Raw genomic sequence first — 26876 nt, 5'->3', positions numbered from 1 at the left:
GTTCACTGGCTGCCGATGGGGCTGAGGGCCAGTCAAGCTTCTTGTTCCCTTTCGCTCCACCATTCTTTAAATGGAAATAAAGATTATTATTATTATTATTATTATTATTAATAGCAAATTTTGAATTCTGCTCAGTTAAACTGAAGGAAACCGTACAACGCGTGAAGTTTTCTCGACTAAGTGTGATTACTGTGCCGACAACCAGAATTTTTCTCTTCTATACAGGGTGGCCCTGTCCCTAACCATCCAAATATTTCCATGGTCGGTGGCACTCAAGCCACTCGTACCAGACGCGCAAGCGATTCTGCTGGCCGCGGTTCAGGTACTCTATAAAAGCATCGACAGTGTTCATCATGCTTCTTTCACACAGTTATAATTTACTCGAAGCATGTTATGCATTCATTGTATTGTTTTTAGAGAGCAGCTCTTAGGCGCCCGTTTCCGGCTTGAGCGGCGTCGCCGTCGACGCCGGCAGAACCGCACGTTGCAATGTGGAACGTTTCCTATATTGGCGTCACCTCGCGTTGCATATGAGCAAATTTCCCCGCTAAATCTGGCAGAAAAAATTCCCCGCTAAATTTAGCGCAAACATTTCCCCGCAAAATTTAGCTGAAAAAGTTCCGCTAAAATTAGCGGAACAAATTCCCCGCTAAATTTAGCGGAGAAATTCATCGCTAAATTTGGCACAAAAAGTTCTCCGCTAAATTTAGAGGAAAAAATGCCCGCTAAATTTAGCGGAAATACTTCCCCCCAAAATTTTACAGAAAAAATTCCCCGCTAAGTTTAGCGAAAGAATTCCCCGCTAAATTTCGCGAGAATTGTTTCTGCTAAATTTACCGGGAAATTTAGTGAAAACTTCCCGCTAAATGAGAGGGGTGAAGAAGAGGAGGGGAGGGTACAGATGAGAAGGGGCATACCCTCCTCTCCGTACCTTCCCCTCCTCTTCCTCAAGAGCTGCGCTCTAATTCGGCGTTATAGGGGATTGTAAACGTCTTTCTTTTTATCTTTTCTCTGTGTATGCTAAACTTAAGCGTTTGTTCCTCACAACCACTGAAACTTGACCCAACTTGCCGCTGGACGCGCACTGTATCTAATTTCATGGCATGCCTTTACATAGCACCGTCTGCCGTTATGGTGGCCTAGGTGCTGAGCGCGTATCTTCCGCTGCAGGATACATTTGGGACCCTCGAATTTGTTTTTCACGGAAAGAACGAGAAAGAATCGCAACCCGTACAGGGTACGATGACGTCAAGTGCAAACCATGAAAAGGGTTGAGAATAGTGAATCAATTTGAATGCCGCGGTGTAAAAGATCTCGGTGACTCACGAACGGTGCAGTTCCCTGCTAGTTTCTGAACAGGAGTACCGTGCGGCCATACAATAGAAGAATACGTATATTAAATTGCAGAAACGCCCCCATTCCCTCGTAATCCCAGAAATGTGTCCGTTCGTCCGTCCGTGCACGTCCCCGCTAAACTTAGCGGGGAAATTGACGTTACGGGACGCTAATCTTCTGGCTAGATTTAGCGGATAAATTTTACACGTATTCTCAACCCTGATCTCAATGACAATTGCTGGATCGCGCTTGCCGCTCCCTCAAGTGAAGCCACCGGGCCTCACTCGCTTGGGATACGATTTGCCGTTTTTGCTAGCCTTTGCTGCGGTTTTCCAGCGTGCTGACGACACGTTTTCTACTCGTTCGTCGTCATTCGCCGAAGAAGTTTTTTGAAGACTCTGTGTATTGTTGAGACTTGCCGTTGTGAACACGTGGAAAAGTTTACGAAAGTGCAGTGTCGCAGGAAAAAGGCACAACGCGTCGAAAGGAAGGGCTGGCGGCGTGTTCAAAGCATCCTTGGCACGCCGAAGTGCCGTGTCTCTGTGCCTTCGCGCGCTTGGATACCGACCAAGAACCGACGCCGTGTGAATGTGTTTAGCGAGTGCAATGTGCGTGAAGCCGTATCAAAAGGTACGACTCGTCGAAAACGTGTCGCCGGTGTCGCGGCGTGATCAAAGCTTCCTTGGCACGCCGAGTGATGCATCTTTGTGCCTTCGCACGCTTGGATACCGATCAAGAATTGACGCCGCGCCAAAGTTCTGAACGTGTGTCGCGCGTAGATGCCTTTAGATCATTTATATATATCGGCCACGGAGTTCTGGATCGTCCAGCTGTTCCGGTGAGTTGCTATCAATAAAAGGGGGAGATCTGTACGTGTTCTTATGTACTATATTAACCATGGCTATGTACCAAATCTACTCTAATAGATTCCGTGGGAGCACGAATAGGGCAACGTTGTGGAGCCAGGGGGGTTTTCGAAAGCAAAAGTACAAGACGGCGAGAATGAAAATCTTTGAAGCGCGGCCGATATGGTCGTGTGCAATCTGTTGACCAATTACAATTAGGCGAGCCGCGCTCAAACGTCAAGTGCAATTAAGTAGGTTGATAATAGGCCAGCACTGATCAGTGATGAGGAGCTGTTGTGCACGGTATTGTGTAAATCGTCTAAGGACGAAAAAAAGACGTACCTTCTCCCCATCTTCCGTCGCTAGTGGACGCTGGATTAAGCTCGTTCCTAAACCGCGAGAGGAAAAGACGCTGATCCAGAGGCACGAACAGCTTCACGCACATTGCACTCGCTGAACACATACACACGGCGTCGGTTCTTGGTCGGTATCCAAGCGTGCGAAGGCACAGAGACACGGCACTTCGGCGTGCCAATGAAGCTTTGAACACGCCGCCAGCCCTTCCTTTCGACGCGTTGTGCCTTTTTCCTGCGACACTGCACTTTCGTAAAATTTTCCACGTGTTCACAACGGCAAGTCTCAACAATACACAGAGTCTTCAAAAAGCTTTTTCGGCGAATGACGACGAACGAGTAGAAAACGTGTCGTCAGCACGCTGGAAAACCGCAGCAAAGGCTAGCAAAAACGGCAAATCGTATCCCAAGCGAGTGAAGCCCGGTGGCTTCACTTGCGCTGCAGCGAACAAGCGGGGAAGCGCGATCCAGCAATTGTCATAGAGATCAGTGATTCTCAATCACACCGTGGCATAAACATCATTTCAATTTCCCCACTATATTTAGCTGAGGAATTAACTTCACGTGACTTGGCGTCACTTTGCGGTGTCACCGTGGTGTCACGTGATGACGTCAACCCTCCTGATCCGGTAAGGTGACGGCGCGCCTAGGCCTTTTAATTAAATTATTAAGCAACATGTTCTCGTCCGCAACTAAAAAACGAACGTTTAATGTCTTCGAAATAAATGTAAACAATCCCCGCTAACTCAACTCTCCTACGTCACGCCGCGGTGGTGGCGCGCCGGACGCACTTCCGGTCTGGGGAGGTGGACAGAAGTCGCCGTGCCAGACATGCATTCCTGTGTTCCTTTGGAAGAAATGAGACAAAAAACCTGCCTTCTCGTCAAAATGCTGCGACGGGGGCTGTACCAAGAGAGTCTGGAAAGGTTTGAAGATCAGTTTTCATGTGTTTTTGTGTGAAAAGGGCAAACCAGACGCTGTCGGACTACGATTACGTGTGCGGGCAACACTTTGTGGTCGCCAGATGTATTTGCTTTGTTCCAACATGAACGAGAGAAACCCGCCAAGTTGTCCGGACCACCCACGGGTTTAGTGCGTCTTCAAATTCACACGGCCAACTGATCGTTCGAACTTTCGTCTGCTTTTTCAAACTTGTCTGCTTTTTGTCGTCTGCTCTTTCAAACAAAAGCGGCCCGTAGACCAAACTTTGACCCGGTGATTGCAATAAGAAGTAATTGCAGGCCTCAAAAGTCCTAAGTAGGCTCGGTGTAAACAGTACATACAAGATGTTGATCAGTGGTACCAGTGGTCATCACCGACTTGTTACGCTTGGTCTGTTCCCGCTTCCGATTTTCAGTATCGACGTCGATCATCTCCGCTACCTTCTAAACTTTTGCAGCACGAGCGACGTCGCGACCGAAAATAGCTAGAAGAATCTCATCATTGTTTTGGCGTCCATTCTGCGGCGTTCATGCGAATGAATCGCCGGACGTCAAATTATTTGCGGAAAGTTTAGCGGCGTAACGAGCCTTGATCATTTCGCTCGGGCGATTAAAGTGGTAAGACATTGCGATGAGGACATAGAATCGACAATTCAAACGCGAAAAGTATGCAGACTCGCACAGACGCCGACAACGTGACATTCGAATGGTTTGTTGACGCAGGACGCGGTGCTTCTTGCCCGTACTTCATTGCGCATGCGTTCGAACTGTCGTCTGCTCTTTCAAACTTGGCTGCTTTTTGTCGTCAGCTCCTTCAAACGACAGCGGCCCGTAAACGAAACGTTGACCCGGTAATTCCGATAAGAACTAAGTGCAGGCCTCAAAACACTTTTGAAGGTTGGTTGGCGTAAGTAGGCTAAGTGTAAACAGATACAAGAAGATGTTGATCATTGTTACCAGTGGCCATCACCGACTTGTAATGCCCAATTCTACTTGCGGTTTTCAGTATCGACGTATAGCATCTCAGCTACGGTCCACGCTTTTGCAGTCCGAGCGACGTCGCGACTGAAAATAGCGTGCAGTATCTCATCGTGGGAGTCAGGCTTTAGCGCCCATTCTGCGGCGTCCACGTGAAATGAATCGCCGCATGTCACATTATTCACCCAAATTTTGCCTCGTTAATTTTGCTGAAGCCGCTCAAGTAGTCAGACATTGTTAGGAGGACGTAGAATCAACAATTCCAACGCAAAACCAACGCACGGGGACTCCCACCGGTGCCGACAACAACGGAATTCAATGGTTTGTTTATAAGCGACCGCGGGCTTCTTGCCCACCATCCACCGCGCATGCGCGGCGTCGGTGGCGTCCGCTAGGGGCGCTCCGGTTTGTTTGTAAACATGAGTTGGTGTATAAATCTTTGGGGAGAAAGGTGGCTGGAAATTTGTTTTAGTTACTATAGGTTATACCTCGATGGTGACTGCGCTCTATAATCGATGGCCTGCAGGTTCCTGCCGATTGCGTCTTGATGCTGGCGACAGCCAAGTTTCCGCGTGAAGTTGTCCAAGGATCGCTGCTGCTCACGACTGGACTGTTCTCCGCGCTCGAGCTGCTTTTATTTCGCGGTGAGTCTGCCCACTTTCTAGCCACTGTCTAGCAACTGTTCTAACCGGTTCACACTCGGATTGAGTCAACACCTTCTAGATGACTAGGCCAAAGTGCTTCTACGTCACATAAAGAGGACCAGAGAAGGGCATAGTTTGAACACGAGTGCTGCGTGTACGTTGGGCTGGAACTCGTGTTCATTCAGTGTGAACACGAGTTCACGACTCCCATCCGAACACTGACGCGGCACTCGTTTTTAACGAGCCCTTTTCAAAATTCAATCGGGAAACATTGGTGGTCGCCATCGAAAAAGTGGACCTTTAATCGAATAGAGTGACGCCATTTTATCTAACTTCACCGAATTTTGAAGCATTATAGTGCGTTTTAGATTATTTACTATCGCTCGAGTTGTTTTCGCGGTGCTGTCGAATCACCAGAAATAAAATTACCACCCCGGTTTCGCTAAAAGTTTAGTTACTGAATCATAGAGCATAACAGAACTTGAGTGGGTAGTAATTAGTGTTTTGTTTTCAGGTAAGATAAGCGGCTGTAATCCACCACATACTTGGTTTCCTATTTGTTCACCCATAAAAGGTAGATCTGGATCTGGATCTCTGCGCCTCTTTTATTTATCAAAATACTTGAGTTTTCATTTTATCCTACGAGAATCTATAGCTTTCTGTCTAAAACGCCGTTCACATATATGCGATCGACTACGACCGAAAGAGACCAGACCGGTTTTTAAGCCTTTTGCGGCGTCTTAGGACCGGATGCGCTGCACCGGAGCTGGTCCTAAGAAGTTGCAAGAGGCTTAAAACTGGTCTGGTCTCTCTCGGCCTTACTCGGTCGCAAGAGTGTGAACGGGCCTTAAAAACAAAAACTGCAAAGCCGTTAAGTCCACGGTTCGGGACGATGACAAAGAATTAGAAAGAGAGACACGCTTTTCTTTCTGTTTCATGCGACATGAATACATGTCATTGCCTCAAGACCGTCTTTGTGCTTAAAAAAAAAAAAAAAAAAAAAACGCTTTTTCGGCAATTCGGAGGCACACTTGTACGTAATCCGTTACAAGTAACGAAATTACTTCTAATCCTTTACATTTATCGGTACTTTAGTAACGGAATAATTACATATTTTCTAGAGTAATTTTAAAGTAATTCCCTTACGTTTTTTTACGTAACGGATTCATTGTAATCCGTTACAATTTTTTTTTTTCAGGACCAGCCCCCTCCCCCCTCTCCCCCTTCTAAAACAAAGGTCGTTTTTATTTTAGTAAAGGTGAGCGCAGTGACTGTCACGTCAGCGCAAAAGGAGGCTTGGCACTCTTCAGTTACGCAAAGCTCTTTTTTTTTGCAAAACCAAGCCCCTGAATCTATTCTTTTTTTACACCGTAATAACAATGTCAAAAAATCCAAATAAACGTTTCTACAAAAAAAATGGGGGGGGGGGGAGTTATATCCGCTTTTTTTAGTGTCTGTTTTTTCTTTGGGATCAAAGAAAAAACAAAGACAAAGAAGGAGAGAAGGACACCAAGTGATTGTATTCGAGAAGCTCGAGGCGGTAAGTCCACAGACAAGAATTAACGATCTCATTTTCGGTTATAGTGACTACGACCATTTTCATAATGTCACAACACGAGACAACACTCCGTCTACCCTAAAATCCACTACAAGAGATGCGATAATATGTGAAGGTGTTATTGCCACAAGCCTCCTCGTTCGTCGCTGCACACTTATCATCATCTCTTAGAAAAAAGGATGTATTTCTGTTCTGCTTCTTTCACTTTATTTGAACCTGTTTTAAGAGCTACTTACTTTTTTGTAGTCCAACTTCTAGAGTGTGCCCACTTTTTTTGTGAATTCCTGCCACGCTATGTGCATCTCAGTCACCCTTTTTGTGAGTCAGCTTTTTGCGAGCACTTCAAAAATGGTAAAATGGTAACAAGAAGGCATAGACAAGAGAGAACCTTTAGATAAGTTGAAAAATGTGTCATCTCAGGATCGTCCCTTTGTTACCTTTTTTATTACTTATTTTGTAATGAGCCGCCGCAGACTGTCGCCGGGAATGGCGTGAACGGGTGGGCTAGGTGGGTTGACAATTTTGTTAATGAATTGCCGCAAACTGTCGCCGCGAAGCGGCGTCAACTGATGGGCCGGGAAGGTTAACATGCGCCCCAGTGATACACGAGCAACGTAGTGACCCTGCCCCACTGCACCGTGAAAGTGGCGAAAGCGTCAAGGTGTTACCTGCGACAAGAAAGAGCAGACTGGAGGTCAGTTTTTAAGGAGAGCATCAATTGTGCACATTTTTTTACGGAAGAGTTACACATAAAAGGCAGAACACGGATTATTATAGAACAATATTAGCTTTAAAATTTAAAGAAAAAATTATATATTTGGCTTTAAAAAAGCGGCAACAAGTTGGCCTCTGCGACGAGTTTTCCTTCGACGAGTTGCCCCATGACGAATGGGCCTATTCGACGAATGGGCCGCCGACGAGTTGGCCGTCGACGAGTTGGCTTTCGACGAGTTGGCCTAGACCCGCCCGTTCGTCATGTGCGCATTCGTCATAGGCCAACTGGTAATAGGCCCGTTCGTCACAGCGGAACATTCGTCATAGGGGAATTTGTCACTAGGAAAGTTTGTCACTGTGCGAACCGGATATTCGAATTTGCCCAACTTATATTCACTTGGCTTTGCATGCAATAAAGATTAGTACGTTATATTTTATTTTTACTGAAGAGATGGAACATCCAAACAAGTCATCGTTGTACTTAGAAAACAACAGGTTTATTGAGCGAAATAAAAACAAATTAAAATGTGATATTCCGAGCTGCCGCCCTCGAAGTTTCAAGACGATTGCGACCATCGTAGCGGCTCACAATGATTTAAAGACGCCGGTTGCAGTCGGCGTGCTTCTTCGACACCCTCGGAGATGTCGTGCCTCCCTCTGCTTGAGCCAGTTTCATCTCTGTCAAGGGCTGCTCTCCCTTGATGCAGAGAAGGAAGCCCAGATATTGGGACAACTGCAGCCCGCGTTGCTCTGGCATAAAAAAAAGGACACACACACTCGTGGAGAAAGCTTTTTGAGTGGGCACCGTACCGAAATTTTGAGCATTTCAGCACAAATGCCAAAATGTGCTACAGAAAACTTCCAAGTTCTCAGAGGATTAGGTTAGGTCTTATCTGCAGTCCCCCGTGCCACGCCTATTCGATGCTGTTGTTCGTCCTTGGTATTTCTGCTAGTGTTGATTCTCTGACTGACCAAACCAGAGGAGGGAAGGTGGCCGATGACAAGCCGTTTCGATGGGGTCTCCCGATATGCACGTCCTCGAAGTAGGCCGCCACGAGTGAGGCATCGGTGGAAAAAACCTCGAGAAGGTTTTGAAAGGCCTCGGGAATGTCGGCGATTAGCAAGAAGGCCAATGCTGTAAGCATTCTCATCTGAAAATCCACAAGAAATAAAGTAACCAACTGGCTTAACTGAAGGCAACAATAAGGCGTATAATTAGAATTCCGCATACCAGAACAGCAAACTCTTCATCTGAATTGTAGCGACTCTGGTGACCACTAGAGCACACCTTCCTGTACACCGACTGGGATAAGTGAAAAAAGCATCCTTGTGTCCTAACGCCGGCAATCAAGATCTGTATCGCGTTGATGGCCGCTATCTCGAAGTCCGTGTAAGCCACCTCACGGCAGTTGGACCCCATGTGAATCAGCTCGACGTCGAAAAACCTTAAAAAGAGCGAACATATTTTGAATTGCTTGAACATGTATCCAATAATAGGGCCACTGAGCGTTTCGTTTTATGCGTTTATCAGAGCTCTTGAATGCTTACCTTCTGTAGGTAGCTTCAGATTTGTTGGGCAGCAAGCCGTAAACCATTGGCACTACCACGCCATTGAATGTGGAATGCACCATGTACAGTTGGTAAAACTGTGCCGGGGTGACTTTAAAGGTCCCGTCCGCGAACCACGTAGTCGCCTTAGCCAGACAGCTAAAGTTGAGCTCGCTAGCAAAGATCAGGATCCTTTCGCTGTCGCCCTCTCCGCTGTCGTGGAGGAAAAAGGAATCTCCTTTGGCTGTGGTCTGCATACATGTAAAACAATCATTATTATCATAATATGTCGCGCACTGTGATTTTGCGCTGCAATACACTTTACCTTAAACACTGTGGGCATTCGTATGTCGGCTCTGCAAGATGGTACGCTGTACTCGAAATTCGCCCGCTGCCTTTGCTTGCTGGTTGTGCGCCGAAGTGTTGACGGTGCGGGAATCTACGATGTAGTGCCGTCACTGACAGAGACAGCCGCATCCGGAAGTCTTTGGTGCGGTGCTAGACGGCCTTCCAATGGAATAAAGAAGGACGTTAGTGAACTTGTTTTGGGAATATAAGAGTAGGAACAGACTCTGGTACATACCAGCCTTTTCCTTTATCTGATGACGAACCCGAATCACGTTTATCTCGGTGGGGTCACCAGCATGCGTATGGTCACTGGAATAAGAGATTACACGAGTCTTGGCGTGATCGGTGACTATTTTAGTTTTACAAACTCCTCTTCGCCGGCAGGCCCAATGCAACGTAGTTTCATTAACTTTAATGCAAGTGCGGGAATGTCCTTCGTGAAGAAGCATATCGCCACCTCTCCTAGTAGTAACAACCTCCATTCAGAAATCGAGAGTGAGATGGGAAGCAAAAGAGATCTGTCTTTTATAAACCAAGAGCAACCGGCATGGTAAGCCCAGTGGCGGGGCACACACACACACACACACAAAAAAAAAGGAATCGGGTTTGGTGGGTTTTTTCTTATTGTAAGGCGACCCAGATAAGACAACATGCAGGCTAAAGGCTGCATGTTGCCTTATCTTGGGGTCATTTCGTTCCCGTTCGTACAGTAGTCAACCTCACTGACCTTGTACGGATTTGGTTGGGTGACCCCTTTCCTAACTTCTTTAAGAAAACAAAATAGGAAAAAAAACGTTCCCCTTTCGTAACTTTTCTAAGAAAACAAAATATATTAAAAAAAAATGTTTAACGATCCTGGGGTCCAGGCACGTAGCCAGGATTTTGTTTCGGGAGGGGGGGGGGGGGGGCGGCCCATGACAAGATGCTGTATGAGGGGGAGGGGGGAGAGGAGGTCCCAGCAAAATGGAAGATTTCGGGGGGGGGGGGGGGGGGGGGGGCCGAGCCCCATGCACCCCCCCCCCCCCCCCCCGGCTACGTGCCTGCTGGGGTTATTGAGTGACGAACTGCCAGCATGACGAATCATCCGATGACGAATGTTTCGCTGTGACAACGGGCCTGTTACCAGTTGCCCTATGACGAATCGACATGTGACGAATGGGCCGTATCCCGTTTTCTTCTACCTGTTTAAACCCCAGCAGGACGCATCTTATCTCGAGCAGATATTGTTCCAAATACAACATAATGGTGGCTGACGTACACTTGATATTCTGGGCTTGAGGAGAGAGTGAAACTCGTGAGGGGGGCCATAGTGTGGATTACTTAGTACTCTACCTTGCACTGCCCGTGGCATCAGCGGGCGTCTATCCGGAGAACACCGGAGTAAACTGCAGTCGGTCCGTGCTCCGTGCGTTTTTGAACGGCATCAAAAAATGTACACACGGCCATCGTGTGTTTACATTTCCTTGTTGTAACCAACGTTCTAATTAATTGTTGTTATGAGTGTCCTGGTGCTGTTTTTTTCTCGATTACTTTTATTTATATATAGGAAACTCTTATTCACCAACGTCTCAACCGAGGCTCGACCTGTTCAGAACCAAAGAAAGAAGAATATCAAGCCAAATCTTATTTATTATTTAATTATCACCTTACTGCTACCAACTCAGCTAAAACTCTCGAATATCAGGCAACGGCTGCAACGCTAAAGCTTTGCTCTATCTTCGAGCTAAATACTACTTTACATTGCTTCGCTGAAAAAGCTCAATGCAGAGCATTAAATATTTGTGAGGCACAATACGGCACTCCCATCCAGTGCCTCAGTTCAAAGGGTGTTCAGCCGTAGCAATCGACATCTTCAGTAAGAAATTACGCAAAATGTCTGACGAGACTTTCGAGGGCCAGCTGTTGCTCAAAATACTCAAGGTCAATAAATGGAACAGGTGGCAACATTAAGAACTTGAATAACCTTCTTCCCTTTGTTTCCTTATTGAGGAAAATATTGTTGAAAGTAATGTCACGAAAGTAACGGATTACTTTTGGGGGTAACGGTCACTTACTTTTATGAGAAGGTAATTGTAATTGTAAAAAAGTACAATTTAGCCTTGAGTAATTGTAAATGTCATTCCTTACCATTTTTCAGTAACGTGTACAAGTCTAGTTGGAGTGACGTACTTTCGTCACTGCACCCGATGAGCAGACCTTCCTGTTTATTATTGGCTACATTAAAAGCACAAGTCATAGTTACTATGGGGAAAAAAGTTTAGCGGAGAAAATAAAGTTTTTCTTTTTTATTGGTTCCGTTCTTTGTAAGAAAAGGAAGCTCTGCTATTTTTCCTGTTTTAAAAGACAACTATTTCTTAGGTAAAAATCCGTACTGGCTAACTAGGTGGTGTTCGATTAAACGACTTCGATGAAACAGCGCTCGATGAAATGACTTTCGACAAAATGGCGTTCGATGAAACGGCGTTCGACGAAATTTCCGGACCCAGTCACCGGCTAAAAAAATACATAACCGCCTGGCATTTGGCCCCATGACACGTTAACATATTCATCACCGTTCAGCGAGAACTGTGTCAAACGCCGCACAGTAATCTTCTGTTGTCTGGACACTTGGCCATTTTGGAAGCGCAACACTTCGCTTCTCCTGTAATGAACGCTGCTCTGTAGGTTGCAGATCTGCATTTTGTGCATTTAGCTGCATCTTGGAAGTGGTCAGTACATGTAGTCGAAAGAAGGCTCGGTGCCTGACTGGCGATGAGCCCTGCAAATGCCTGAAGTTCCTGTTATCAAACAAATGCAGTCACAAAAAAAAAATGTTTGTACGTACCAATTAAAAAGGGTGTCTGGAATAGAACGCCTATGAAAAACGTGCTGTCTTCCTGTATTACAATAAGCTTTTTTTTCCTCTCTCTCTCTTCTTTCTGTTTTAATCAGTTTTTTTTTTATTACTTAGATTACCGTAGCAACCAAATGATGTAAATTTCGGCCTCTCACTCCAGCGCTTTGTAGTACTCCAAATTTATCGCCGGCGTCTTCGAAATGGCATTAAAATGTATTTAATTAAAAAATATCACTAACCTTTTCCTAGCATGCGTAGTCAGCACATTGGCCACTCTCTGGAGAGCGTTCTTCTCTATAGATTTTCGTCGCTTATTATTCAGGCAGAGCTTTAGACTGCCTCTGCACAAAGACATAATTAAACCGTTATAATCTATGAAATTAACTCGAGCCTACAGCAAAATCATTTGGCTATGTTGGTGCAAGATTCAACAACCTTAATTTGGTGTAGAAATCACGGGTGCTGCGTAATTTACCTTTTTTTTTTTCTGATGGATTTAGAAAATTACAGTAGTCGAAAGGGGTTATAAACAAAATTTATCATAAATCGATTTCCGTGTGAGAACTTTGACCGGGGAAGGTGTGGAAATAAGCGCGTCCTGGTGGACGCCCGAGCGTTTGGATAGAACGCAGGAAAGCTTCGTGTACCGGCAATCTTCCAAGCATCATAAAACGCTTCTTTGAGAGTGAAAAACGGGGAAAAAAAACAATAAACCGCTTCTCCAACCCTGCCCGTTTTTAACTCGACGTGCATTGAACCGACGGGGAAATCCCTAGTGGTCGCATGCCCTCGTGAGACCATCGCTGTAGATAGAAAAATTGTCCATAATCATTAGAGATATCTCGGGCAGCGGACAACAAAATCTATTTAACTTAACAGCAATTGCTACGTCTCGGTAGATTTGCAGAGCGTGTCTGGAAGCATGTAATGTTTCCCGTGACGCCGACAAAATATGGTTAAAAGCAAATTGATCCGCCGCCAAACCGAGGATCGTTTTTCTCTACCGAGCTTCTTCTTCAGGTGGTTCCCGTTTCGACCCATTCCCAATTCAACCTTCCCGTTTCGACCCGGCTCAAAACGACCCTCTGGTTTCATCCTTTCCCATTTCGCCCTATCCTGAAACAACCTTCCCAATTCGGCCATTGTTTGTTATCATTTAGGTCGGTTCGTTTGTATTGTTCGTTAACAGTTGCTTAGATTGAAGTGTCGAATGTCTGTCCTCCTTGCTGACCTCACATCTCCCACTCCCGAAACAACCTTGGAGACATGGCACCGTAAGATAAACAGGGTGTCAGGGAGGGCTCACCCGAACTTTTACAGCTTCATTGATTTTATCAAACGGGATGAGGTTTGGCAAGGGTATCTTTGCAGCAGCTTGCAAAGAGTGGCGCCGCGCGGGCCAGGGGGCTCAAGTGGGTCTGCAGGGACCGCAAACTATCAGAACTAGTGTGTCGCCTTTCTGATGGCACGATTTCCTTGTTGGACTTTCTCAACAAGGCGAAGGCATTTTCTGGTCTATGATGTTTTCCCGTGGGCGCGAGTGTTCAATGTTTGAAATTGTAAAAGAAAATAAAGTCGCAATCCTGTCACCCTGTCCGATTTATTGCTCTCCAAAATATCAAGATCATTAATAAGAGGGTTTTAGAATAACGTACGCAAGCACTTTGGGTGCCCTAAAAATAGCATCGCCATCGCGCTCCGACCTTAAAAATAAAATATTAAGGTTCGATTCAAAAACGCCACACACGACAGTCGTCAAAACCTCGTCGTTCTTTCCCGCTTCTTTGAGATTTTTTTTTTTTTTCTCAGAAATTAAACATGTCAGGACATTAAAATAAAAAGGATTGTTTTTCTTGGAACATGCGCCACAAAATATATAAAATTTGAGGCAAATTAAAAAATACGACTGCACCTCGTTGCCTGAATCCAAATAAAACCGCCCATATTTATATTTATGTCTTATTTACATTGTACTCTAAAAAAAAATTCAGTACATTCGCTTTTCCTCGGAACGCGGAGGCAGATGACAATCGCGAACAGCAGAAGCATCCCCTCTAATGAGAAAACACAAAGCACGTTTTGACTTCAAAAATCCGATATGTACAGAAACAATGAACATGACGTATTACTTGCTCATTCGACTTACACACGTCTCATGTTTCAAGCCCTATCTTATGTCAAGCTTCGTAATTCCCTAGTAGTAATTCCGCAGTAGTTTTGTGCTTGCATGTTCTGCAGAAGATTAAATCCAGAAGCTTTCCTTTTAAGTGTTCATTTTGAAATGCCTGTTCAAGTATGCTCTGAAAACTCTTGCGACGTCATCCTTCCGGCCTCCTTGTAGAGGCAGTCCTGGTGCCTCGGGCGACTCTGGCGGCACTCACGAGCATGTCCACGGGTGCGGCCAGCCTCCTGCTCACTTTGTCCACGGCCGAGCTGTTTCCGACGCGGATCCGCGCATCAGCCCTGGGACTCTGCCGCGCCACCTCCGAGGTCATCAGGCTTCTTCAGCCTCCGTATGAGGCACCGCTACACAGCGGCCGCCCAAAGGTCGGATCCGAGTCGTGGGAGCTTCCGCTGCAGAACCGAGACAAGCACCAACCTTCCTGTCAAAAAACATATATTGCGCTTTTTAGAGAGCAGCTCTTAAGCGCGATCCAAACCAACGCTTCTTTTTGCGCCTGTAGGTCGTGCGGCTGCGGATGTGACGTATTTTCGTGACGTCGCGCCGCTTCTTCGCTCCTTCCGGGCGCGCATAAAAAAGTTGGTTGATTTCAACTTCTTTATCAACGCGCACAAAAACGCGCGGTGACGTATAGGGCGCGCCTGTGTCCCGGCCAATCGGTGGAGGGCAAGCTAGTTCCGGCTCCGCGTTTCTCGCCGTCTGGCTGCCCTCTCCTCCCCCCCCCCTTTTATTCTCTTCCAACATGACAACGCGATCTCTCTCTCTCTCTCTTTCTCTCTTGCTTGTGCGCTCGTGCCTGCGTGCGCGCGTGCGCGCTCGCCCGAAGTTTCGCCCGTCCAAACCGAAGCGCACGGTTCTGACTCAGAAAGCGCGCCCGGAAACAGCAAAAACGACACGAAATGCGTCACATCCGCAGCCGCACGACCTACAGGCGCAAAAAGAAGCGTTGGTTTGGATCGCGCTTTAGGCGCCCGTTTCAGGGTTGAGTGGCGTCGCCGTCAGCCTAACCGCGCGCGTTGCATTATGGGACGTCACAGTTTCCCCGCTAAGTTTAGCGGGGAAACCGAATTGGTGTTGAGGTCACGTGACGTCGATTTCCCGGCTAAATTAGCGAGGAAACTTCCCGAATAGCACAGAGTTGGTTAATCATTGGCCAATGGCTGGCAATGGTCCTTTGGCCAGTGGCTAGACAGTGGCCAGCCTTTGGCTGTTGAGTGACGTTTCTCTGGCCATTGGCCAAAATCCGTGCTGCTTGTCCGCTAAATTTAGCGGCGAATTTTTCGCTAAATGCCCCGCTAAATTTAGCAGGAAAATTAGCGGGAAATTTTTCACTAAATTTAGCGGGAAATTTAGCGAAAATTTTCTGCTAAATGGAACGGGAGCAGGAGGGGAGGTTACGGAGGGGCATAGCTTCCCCTCCGTACCTTCCCTTCCTCCTCCTCGAGAGCTGCGCTCTAATTTCGTATTACAAAGAATTGTAAACGTCTTTCCTTTTCTTTTTTTATTCGTTATCGTAAAATTATCTTAAAGCACCCATACAACGATATTTGATAGTACTAAAATATTAAGGTCGGCTAGGTGATCCAGCATACTAAACATTAATGGCAAATTAATGCGCACGCCGAGCCTCGAGCGCTCAGTGCCCACGCTCCTCGAGTGGCCACGAGCTGATAAGCGCCAGTCTGTCAGACAGTATATAACACTAAAATATTAAGGTCGGCTAGGTGATCCAGCATACTAAACATTAATGGCAAATTTCTAGGCAATTGTGCTACACACGTAAAACGTTGTAGTATGTAGAATCACAAACGCTCAACGACAGCCTGACTTTCCAGACGCCTACGTTCACGGCGCTCTTCATCCTAATTTCATGCGAAGTTATTGAATTTGCAAGTTTGGTCCTCACTTTGTTTTTCAATGTGAAAGTCTCTGTTGGCAGCAATAAAAAGGTGATGTCAGCGGAAGGCAGAGGTTCACTCTCTGCCTTCCGCTGTAGAATTGCTTCCCAACTGATTACAAGCAGTTTCATGGTATCAATTGAATGCTTTGGAAGCTCGTTCCAGCACCCGCGCAGCAGCACGAAACAAACGCCTGGCATAGTCATATTTTAGACTGCCTAAACGGCCTGCAAGCCGGCCTTTACCTGACGGCACGGCACTGAAAGCGGGGGTATATTTGAATGTTCATTTTGGTATCATTTTCATTTGCCGATTTCACGATAGGTAACTATTCCCAATTCTGCGGTACTAGATAGTATACCGGAAAGGGTAAAGGGTGGTGATTCCGAAAATATAGTAAGTAGGGGAAGAAAAAAAATATCGGCGGAGCCCCGTCCCGTTTCTGACATCCAACCCCCAACCCCTTCAATAGCCAAAAAAAAAAAAGGTGGAAAATTGTAATGGGTAATTCTGTAATTGATTACAGCAAAAAGTAATTGAATTCCAAGGATCGTTACTCCTTAAAGGAAGTAATCGAAGCGTTACAATATTACAGTAAAATGCAATCGATTACAAGTTGCGGGCATCTTCCAGCTCCGATTCTCACAAACCCTGTCTCCGGATGAATATGACACTGCAATACTTCGCTCTCGGCAAAAGGGTTTATTCACTCACTCATTGCCTTGGGGGGTTTCGGGATCGGGGGACGGTCATCAGCGAGGCCGGGGGAGGGTCCGCTGCCACAGCAGCTTCTCCGAGTCCCAGCGGTGGTCGTCCACACTGCGTCATGGGGACGTCGTCGTCCAGGGTCGCTGTCCGGTCCGTTTGTCGAGTCCGCCACTCGACGTAGTGCCCGCACTCCCTGCGCCAGCGTCCAGCGCCGTCCGAGCTCGCCTCCATGACCGGTCCCTTGTCTAGTCGGCAGCCCAAGCCTTCTTCCTTTGTCTCCGTTCCCCTCTTAAAGACCGACCAACGAAACCATTTTCCGCAAGGTAGGAAAATGCCCCTCGCGCCCTCCTCTTTTCACCCTCTCCCGAAAATCACGTGACGGCAGAGGCTTCTTTTGTGTCGGCTTTTTCTGTAGGGATAATCCTCAAAAAGCGCGAAACGAGCGGGTAACTGCGAGCGCCACAACGACCTTGAGACGTCCAGGTGTCTTCCCTCGTTGACGAGGGCACGCGTAATCCGCAGGATTGAGGAAGCCAGCGCGACCGCACGCTTTTTCCCATGAGCTGCAGGTCCGAGGCCGCTCGGTCGGTGGAGATCGAGGGGTCGTGGTATGCTGGGTTCGTTCCAGCAGCCGCTTGCTGGCATCGCGCGGCTGCTGGAACCATTCCCGTGTCTGCACACGGATTGGCTTGCACAATAAAGGGTTCAGGTCGTCGATAATACATTTATTTCCGAAACTTATCAATCAAGTGGCTTACCCTAATCTCTTCATTACTGCTTGAAACACGTCTCCCCTCATAGGTTGTTCATCCCATTTTGGACTGTTTTGCGTATTTATTCCTCCTTACGTCTGCTTGGTGACTGTTCTATAACTTGATAAAGACCTTTAAATATTGGCGCGGGCTTGCGCGATCAACGCTGTCCCGGATTTATTCAAAATGGGAAAGATTGGCGTCAGGAGGGGTTGAAGAAGCAAACCGATATTCTTGCTTCTAATGAGGACGGCACAATCGTAAGATAGGTCTTTGCTTCACCTGTATCCACAACGCCCCATCGTTTGCACGATTATAATTTCTCAGTGACATAGGTGTATACGACATTTTACTCATGGTCACTATAGATGTGGCCCCACAGGCTTTCCCGTTATCAGCGAGTCGACTTTTTAACGACCGGCGACTCTCCTCAGTGAGAATAAATATTATCACCTTCAAATAACATCCACCCCTACTGAAAAAAACCATTTGAAATTCAAACGGGTGGCAAACTGGTAAATCAAACGGGTGCAAACTTGTCGACCCGTTTGGATTAAACGTGATTATGGGATACGGGTAGCCGTTTGAAACGGTACCCGCTCGAAACGGTACCCATTTGATACAGGTGCCCGTTTGATACAGGTGCCCGTTCGACCTTGCACGTGACCACACGTTTGAACGTGCCATTCGATTCGGGAAATTATGCGCTAGCCCTAAACGTGAATCGTCTGGTAGGTTGGTTATCCTAAACTTATTTAAGACGTTCCGAAAGTCATAAACCTATTTATAACATAAAGGAAACACGTAGAACAAATGTGCTCACGTAGGTGCTTGCAAATGGACAGGAAAACAGACACAAAAGATTGTTTTCAATTCTCCTCAAAGTTTATTACGTCTTCTGTAGACATTACAAACGTGCAAGCGATCTGTGAAATGTGAGAGGCACTCTAAGCTTTTATACAACTGAGAAGATAGCAAAGCAAACAAGAACCTAGGTAATTCTAGACTATGAGGGTAGACTTTCGGGAAATTATTCGCCCGGCTGCCGCGAGAATAGTGGCTGCATAATTAAGTAGATAATCTGAAAGAGTACGAGTAGAAGAACGGTCAATCGTTGCCAAGAAGTAGGTTGCAGTGCACTTACCATAAAAATAGCGGACTTCAAACATGTAATCCGTGATATTTGTCGACACGGTCAAAGCAGGACAACCACACAAACACAAATGAGAGGGAACGGCTTCTTGGAAGCTGTCAGTTGCCGTACCCAACCAAGCCGCGAGAATTCCTGACTTCTTTGAAGATTCGCTTGTTGCCGATATAGACGTAGGACTTTTTGAACACTGATAGCTTTGGTGCACATCCAATACGTTGTCGAGAGACATCCTAATAAGACCGCAGGGACGCGCTAAGTTCGAGATGGAACTGACAACAAGCAGACAAAGAAAAAGCGGCTGCTAGGCGCACCCTTCCGGATCTCGATGCTTATCAGCGTGTAGCTCGCGCGCGGCAGCGGGTCACGTGACGGGTGACAAGAGAGAAGGGAGGGCGAGGACCACAGCAACGGCCCCTCTCCCTCTCCCCACGCACTAAGATGTGTTTTTTTAACCTCGAAAAAAAAAAAAAAAAAAAACACGCGCGCGCGCATTTTAGCACGCTCGAACCTTGGAAATAGCGGCGGGCCCGAGCGAAGAAATTACTGAGCGCGAGCTCGTAGTTTGACTGCTGCAACGGCGGGCGTGCTCTCGTAATGCTCGATGTTCTTGCAGCCGCGTGTACGCGTGCTACCTTCGCTGCGCCTTGAATTAAAGTGAAACGGAGTCTAGATGCGTTCTTTCACGCGGTCGCGTCTTCTGCGAGAGAGATTCGAGCTGAATAAGTAAATTGAGGCAACAAGGATGGACAAAGTTTTAAAGTTCTGTCAAAAATATCGGCTCACCAACGTCGCCCGTTTACGTAAAACAACAGCAAAAAAAGGTGTTATTTTTAGTTGCAGTATAAGCGCACATCAGCGCACTTAAAATATAAATAAAATTACTTGCATTACGCGGACGATCTGAAATCGATGAATCGGCGCTCCCAGCCTTCCGGAAACATTGGCTGCCACGGATGAAACGCTAGGCGTGCCCACGCCGCCGATCTGTACGTTCAGTATCAAACGGGCTCCGGAGAGCCGTTTGATTAAACCGGTACAGTTTGCAACATGGTCACCGGTTTGAACAAACGTGCGACAACTTTGCCCAAACGAGTCACCCATTTGCCCAGACGAGCGACCCGTTTGACAAAGGAGTGACCTGTTTGTCCAAATAGGTGACCGTTATGGCTCATACGGGAGACCCCTTTGAGCCATACGGGCGACCCCTTTGACAAACTGGTGACCGGTATGGTTGAACTGTTACCGGTATGGACCCGTTTATTTTCATATAGGCGCCAAATGTTTTTTTTTCAGTAGGGACCCCTTTCTCTCCCCCCCCCCCCCTCCCCCCTTTCCCGAGTTGGGGAAATATCAGGCCACTCCAGGAAGCAGCCTGCAGACTGCGCTTTTCGGCTACTGATTCTCAACACATTCGAACGTGGAAGTAAACACATCAATCACATGAACGGCGCCCTGTTTATTTGCAACCTAAATAATGTGGCTCTTCTGTTGGGACCCAATCAACTTCATCATCAATCATTATTTGTTATAACTTCATGGTGAATGTGTGTTCGTAGTGATGCCACAAAGTGGTCGATTCAAAGGGAGAAATAGGTCCTTGTATTTATTTTGCGGAAATACTCGCTCCTGTGACGCTCAAGTGCGCAAGGTCAATGTACCCGAGGCAGTGCGTAATACTTTAAAACTGTCGTTGACGATGAAATATTTCTGGGAAGCGCGTAAAATTGTTTACACCGCGAAAACATACCTAAACACACCAAAATGTCGCAATTGCAAAAAAAAAAAAAAAATCAGCTTGCGATAACCGTTGTTTTCCTCTCTCTCTATTTTTTTTTTTTTTTCGCGCCGCTACAAAAAAAAAAAAAAAAAAAAAAAAAAAGCGCGGCCGAGCAACGAAATTTTATCAAAACCTCGCTTCTTGAAGAAAGGACACCAGGTTATATGGTAGTGAATATGCCAGGGAGTTTGTAGAAATAATGGGCGACCATTGAATCTAGCCTTCTGCACGAATCATGCCCGCGATACTTCCATTTTCCTTCCACGCGATTAGAAGGCAAGACTCTGGGAGAATTCATGTGCACTAACATGCTGCTTTTAAAAGAAAGTACCAGATTTCTAGTGCATGTCATTTTAGATGTAAATAGTTTAATCACTGTGCACAAACATTCAAGGCCTGGAGGATGACATGGAAGCATGGCGGAAAGCAGCTTGATGAAAATAGAAGTCTGTATTGCATTGCACTGGTGTGAAAAATTATTACGTATTTTTGTCTTATTTCCGTGCCAAAATAAAAACAGGTTTTGATAGAATTTGGTTGCTCGGCCACTATTTTTTGTAGTGGCGCGAAAAAAGAAGAGAGGAGGGGGGGAGGGAGAAAGCAACAATTTTCGCAGGCTGATCGTTTTTTTTTTTTTTTTTGCAATTGCGACATTTTTGTGTGTTTAGGTATGTTTTCGTGGTGTAAACAATTTTACGCGCTTCCCACAAATATTTCATCGTCAACGACAGTTTTAAAGTATTACGCACTGCCTCGGGTGCGTTGACCTTGCGCACTTCAGCGTCACAGGAGCGAGTATTTCCGCAAAATAAATACAAAGACCTATTTCTCCCTTTGAATCGACCACTTTGTGGCATCACTACGAACACACATTCACCATGAAGTTATAACAAATAATGATTGATGATGAAATTGATTGGGTCCCAACAGAAGAGCCACATTATTTAGGTTGCAAATAAACAGGGCGTCGTTCTTGTGATTGATGTGTTTACTTCCACGTTCGAATGTGTTGAGAATCTGTAGCCGAAAAGCGCAGTCTGCAGGCTGCTTGCTGGAGTGGCCTGATATTTCCCCAACTCGGAAAAGGGGGGAGGGGGGGGGGGGGTGAGAAAGGGGTGGATGTTGTTTGAAGGTGATAATATTTATTCTCACTCAGGAGAGTCGCCGGTCGTCAAAAAGTCGACTCGCTGATAACGGGAAAGCCTGTGGGGCCACATCTATAGTGACCATGAGTAAAATGTGGTATACACCTATGTCACTGAGAAATTATGATCGTGCAAACGATGGGGCGTTGTGGATACAGGTGAAGCAAAGACCTATCTTACGATTGTGCGTCCTCATTAGAAGCAAGAATTTCGGTTTGCTTCTTCAACCCCTCCTGACGCCAATCTTTCCCATTTTGAATAAATCCGGGACAGCGTTGATCGCGCAAGCCCGCGCCAATATTTAAATGTCTTTATCAAGTTACAGAACAGTCATCAAGCAGACGTAAGGAGGAATAAATACGCGAAAGAATCCAAAATGGGATGAACAACCTATGAGAGGAGACGTGTTTCAAACAGTACTGAAGAGATTAGGGTAAGCCACTTGATTTATAAGTTTCGGAAATAAATGTATTATCGACGACCTGAACCCTTTATTGTGCAAGCCAATCCGTGTGCAGACACGGGAATGGTTCCAGCAGCCGCGCGATGCCAGCAAGCGGCTGCTGGAACGAACCCAGCATACCACGACCCCTCGATCTCCACCGACCGAGCGGCCTCGGACCTGCAGCTCATGGGAAAAAGCGTGCGGTCGCGCTGGCTTCCTCAATCCTGCGGATTGCGCGTGCCCGCGTCAACGAGGGAAGACACCTGGACGTCTCAAGGTCGTTGTGGCGCTCGCAGCTAGCCGCTCGTTTCGCGCTTTTTGAGGATTATCCCTACAGAAAAAGCCGACACAAAAGAAGCCTCTGCCGTCACGTGATTTTTGGGAGAGGGTGAAAAGAGGAGGGCGCGAGGGGCATTTTCCTACCTTGCGGAAAATGGTTTCGTTGGTCGGTCTTTAAGACCTTCCCAAGTCCTTGTCCCGCCGACCGTCCAATCGGGAACCTTGCTGCGAGCCGACCCTCCGACGTCAGCGCTGGGTGAGGGGGCGCTTGCCCCGTTCCTCCCGGAGAGTTCGGACGTTCCGCGACAGGACGGCGACAGGAAACGGGAAGGTCACGGGGAACGAAGGAGCGCCCGACAGTACGGCGGCAGGGAGCGGCAAGGTCACGGAGAGCGGAGGAGCCAGGGAGAGGGTCCCCACACCTCCCCTCCCTCAAGGCTCGGACCCCGGGGGGCCTGAGGTTGCGTGGTCCCCAGGACCCTTGGCAGGGAGCTCGTTCAGCTGAGTGTCACCGATGACGACGAGCACCCTCGATGATGATGATGGCATCAAACCAAGCAGGTCAGCGGTGAACGTTGATTCACTGGGAAGCTCGTGACCGACGGAGCACGGTCCACGAACTGGTCCGGAGCACCACAGCTCACAACACGGACGGGCACTCAAGCACACACAACACGCCGGCACTTAAAGTTCGCTTCCGTCCCTAATGTAACAGACAGCGAAATGCGCAAAAACGAATAGCGGCACGCTATATCAGACAGCGCGACGAAACCAAAATCTTTCGATCGTTGGACATGCCACGAAATAAAAACAAAACTTTTCATTTCAATACTAACGGGCAGGCAATCATCAAGAACGTCACGCTACACGTTCAAGAGGTACATAAGAGGAAAACTATTCCTTAACTAAAAAGTATGAGCACTCATTGTATACTCAAATCGTACATACGCCCACTATACAACATTTGCTCCTATCAAACTCAACCGCATTCTTTTAAAACAGTAAGCAATCTACCAGAGCGTCAGAACCGCACACCTCTGACAACAAACAATATTAATCTCCAACACACTCGCGAAGAACGCACAAAACCTCAAAAACTAAGAATAACCTTCCGTAAAACAGAAACGGTCACAAATCCAGTCCCGTTCGCGAGGTGCGACTCGGAAGGAACACGCTGCCAACAACCCATGACGGGCACTCATGCACTCGGCGTTCACGCTACCCGAGCTACAAACACGCTACAGCCAAGCTACGCAGCACGCCTTCATCAGAAGGGGTAATCACCTTACTGAGAGGCCGTTGTTCCGTGGTACCGGCCACTTGCACCCGTACAAAGGGAACAGTACCTGGATCGTGCGAACAGCAGATCTCATTGGACAGCCTATTTACACGGCCATGTCCGTAACGTTTGGGCATGTACCAGACGTTACCGCTTCACTGCTCGGAGGCGACCACCCAACAGGAGCGACGAGCGCGTAACTGCGGTCCGCACCGAACCCCGCACGGGCTCGACAACCGCGATAAGCTCATCGACGCACGTTAGAGTTCTCCCCCGGCCAAACCCCGACACCGCATAACTAAAAAGTCTTCCAGCTGATGTCAAGGCCGGCCGGGATCGAGCAATAAAGGTACGCCGTCAACGCGTCTCGCGACTCTTCAACGTTCTCGAATCGAGCAACGTGTCCACATACAAACGCAGTAGGTTACGCACAAAGCTCGCCCCCAGCCAAGTCAACACGCCGCATGACTGAAAAGTCTTCTTGCGACTGTGAGGACAGGCAGGGTTCGAACAATGTAAGTATCCCACACACGCACCTCTCAACTTCCGCGCAACGAGCGCGATACCGAAATGCCAAATTATCTAACCGGCCAGTCTTGGAGATGGACGAGCTAATAAACTATATTTGCTCTGCATAAACAGTTTCCGCAGCGTCGAAGTGTCTACCGCATCTACCGCCGCATTCCAACACTCGCTACCCATTCACGCAAAGGCTGCAGTTAGTACAGCGACGGGCTGACCCAACGCACAACAGTTATAGGCCGCCGACGGCCATGCCGCTGCCATAATTTCTAGGCTTCCCGGGCACGTAACCGCCGACGTGAACCGTACGTTTTTCCGGGCCAACCGCGCATCTGTACAGGATAAAACTATGAACCACTCGTCACATATCCTCGCAAGACCGCCACTCCCCTCGTGCAGCTCTTCACTGCACGAGCCCAGCTCTTTTCTTACCTAGCTGTCTTTTCTCCCCTAAATTTATAATTTATCTCTAATCCAGGCCTCTGCACGACCAATTACGCTCTCTACGCCCTCGCGTCCCAACGCGAACCAAAGCACGGCCGAGAACCGTACTGCATCCGGCGGCAGCGCAAAGCGCGCGCTAGCCGCCGCCCCTCCGGAGGCGGAGAAAACAAAATGATAGAGTAACTCCCGCCGCGAGGCTCAACCATCGATATAGCGGTGTGAGGATCCGGAACCAACTGTGCGCACAATTAAACGGAATCAACCTCACGACTCTACAACTAGAAACGCACGGGTCATCCCCATCGCGTCAGACTGGACTCCACGGAGCATTACACACGCACAGCCACTGATAAAGTGAAAACGGAAACTCTGTGGCTTTCTGGATTCCAATATCTGCGCACCAGACATCGCGTATCCGGCACGATTTAGTGGGCTTAGCCCCTAAATGTAGCCTCTGGCCGCAAGGTACTCGTTCAAAGCGATTTTGGTCGGAACCACAAGAGCGCATCCGTACCTTGAGACGCTGTAAATTAACGAAGCTCAAAACCGCGCTGACAGCTCAAGCAAGGCCAACTGGGAGCTAGCATGCGGTCAAACCGAGACGCTAGTCTCCTCACGGACAAAATGCAATGCGGGAATAATTTCTAAACACAGTCCATGCAACCGCCATCCGCAATGGGAGCGTTCTCCACCCAAAGCGATGCCTCTTTAACGCGTCCGATCAGTAACAAGCGTTACAAACCATTACATCGATACGCGAACAAAGGCGGTTAGGCGCGTCACATCTCCCAAACCGTGAGCCGGCATCTTTCCCAGCGGACGCGGACGGCCGGAGGCGTAGGTGGGGGAACGCCCGACGCTACAGGCCTCGAGGGGTGCGGCAATTTCGACGCACACAGCGCTCTTGTCTAGCAGGATCAACCTGCCAGCATTCATCGGCGCGCTGAACAGCAAAAGACTAATGGCGCTTCTTGTAACGGGGGATAAGTAAGTTCCTGACAGGCTGGGAAAAAGGGTTAATCCCTTAAAACAGCGGTCAAAATCTGCGCCTCCTAGTCAGACAGGCGATCATGTCAGGGCCTCCGTGCGGCGCTCCCGCAACGAAACTTCGTGCGGCGCTCCCGCGACAAAGATGACCCCCAAAAAGAGCGCGAAACAGTGCCCCAATTCAACCGGAAACAGGTTAGGAATCGGAATGCCTGCCTGATCAAAAATCAGGCCCCACGTTGCGGCGCCAGTTTATGCGGGCATCTTCTACCTCCGATTCCCACAAACCCTGTCTCCGGATGAATATGACACTTCAATATTTCGCTCTCGGCAAAAGGGTTTATTCACTCACTCATTGCCTTGGGGGGTTTCGGGATCGGGGGACGGTCATCAGCGAGGCCGGGGGAGGGTCCGCTGCCACAGCAGCTTCTCCGAGTCCCAGCGGTGGTCGTCCACACCGCGTCATGGGGACGTCGTCGTCCAGGGTCGCTGTCCGGTCCGTTTGTCGAGTCCGCCACTCGACGTAGTGCCCGCACTCCCTGCGCCAGCGTCCAGCGCCGTCCGAGCTCGCCTCCATGACCAGTCCCTTGTCTAGTCGGCAGCCCAAGCCTTCTTCCTTTGTCTCCGTTCCCCTCTTAAGACCTTCCCAAGTCCTTGTCCCGCCGACCGTCCAATCGGGAACATTGCTGCAAGCCGACCCTCCGACGTCAGCGCTGGGTGAGGGGGCGCTTGCCCCGTTCCTCCCGGAGAGTTCGGACGTTCCGCGACAGGACGGCGACAGGAAACGGGAAGGTCACGGGGAACGAAGGAGCGCCCGACAGTACGGCGGCAGGGAGCGGCAAGGTCACGGAGAGCGGAGGAGGCAGGGAGAGGGTCCCCACAAAGCATAGAGATCCTACATACTAACTCTAGAGGAAAAGGTCCGCCATTTTCCCATACATTCTGGCTGCCGCAAGCGGCGGATCATGCAGGCAGACCCTCGGGGTCCCAAACACGGTTACATCATCAGAGCAGTTTCGTGAAGTTCAACAATCCACGAACTTACCGGTGGAAAGATATTCGCGTTCCTTTCGAAGCTTTCTTTTTGCATAGCGCGCAGATGTACGGCCTCGCGTTAACGCTAAACTAAACCATATACCCGGCTTCGCAAGTGGGGCGCGGATGGGCGCGGTTGAGGAATACGAAACTGCGCAACCACCAGATTT

At 48.0% G+C, this 26876-nt stretch overlaps 1 protein-coding gene across 1 annotated transcript in view; it reads left to right on the top strand.

Moving 5' to 3' along the window:
* Positions 1-262: 262 nt before the first annotated feature.
* The window catches only part of LOC121836395 (solute carrier family 22 member 12-like), a 31076-nt gene continuing 4462 nt past the window's right edge, over positions 263-26876 (top strand). The window contains exons 1-3 of the mRNA XM_042291287.1: positions 263-322; positions 4979-5096; positions 14442-14590. Coding sequence (XP_042147221.1) covers positions 5000-5096; positions 14442-14590 — 246 coding nt within the window. The 5' untranslated portion in view covers positions 263-322; positions 4979-4999. The remainder of the gene's footprint in view (positions 323-4978; positions 5097-14441; positions 14591-26876) is intronic.

This window comes from Ixodes scapularis, unplaced genomic scaffold (genome assembly GCF_016920785.2).
Source record: "Ixodes scapularis isolate PalLabHiFi unplaced genomic scaffold, ASM1692078v2 PGA_scaffold2__306_contigs__length_199485367, whole genome shotgun sequence".
Taxonomy (NCBI): domain Eukaryota; kingdom Metazoa; phylum Arthropoda; class Arachnida; order Ixodida; family Ixodidae; genus Ixodes; species Ixodes scapularis.
Note: the sequence above shows the minus strand (reverse complement) of the source record. Positions and strands in the feature narration are given on the sequence as shown.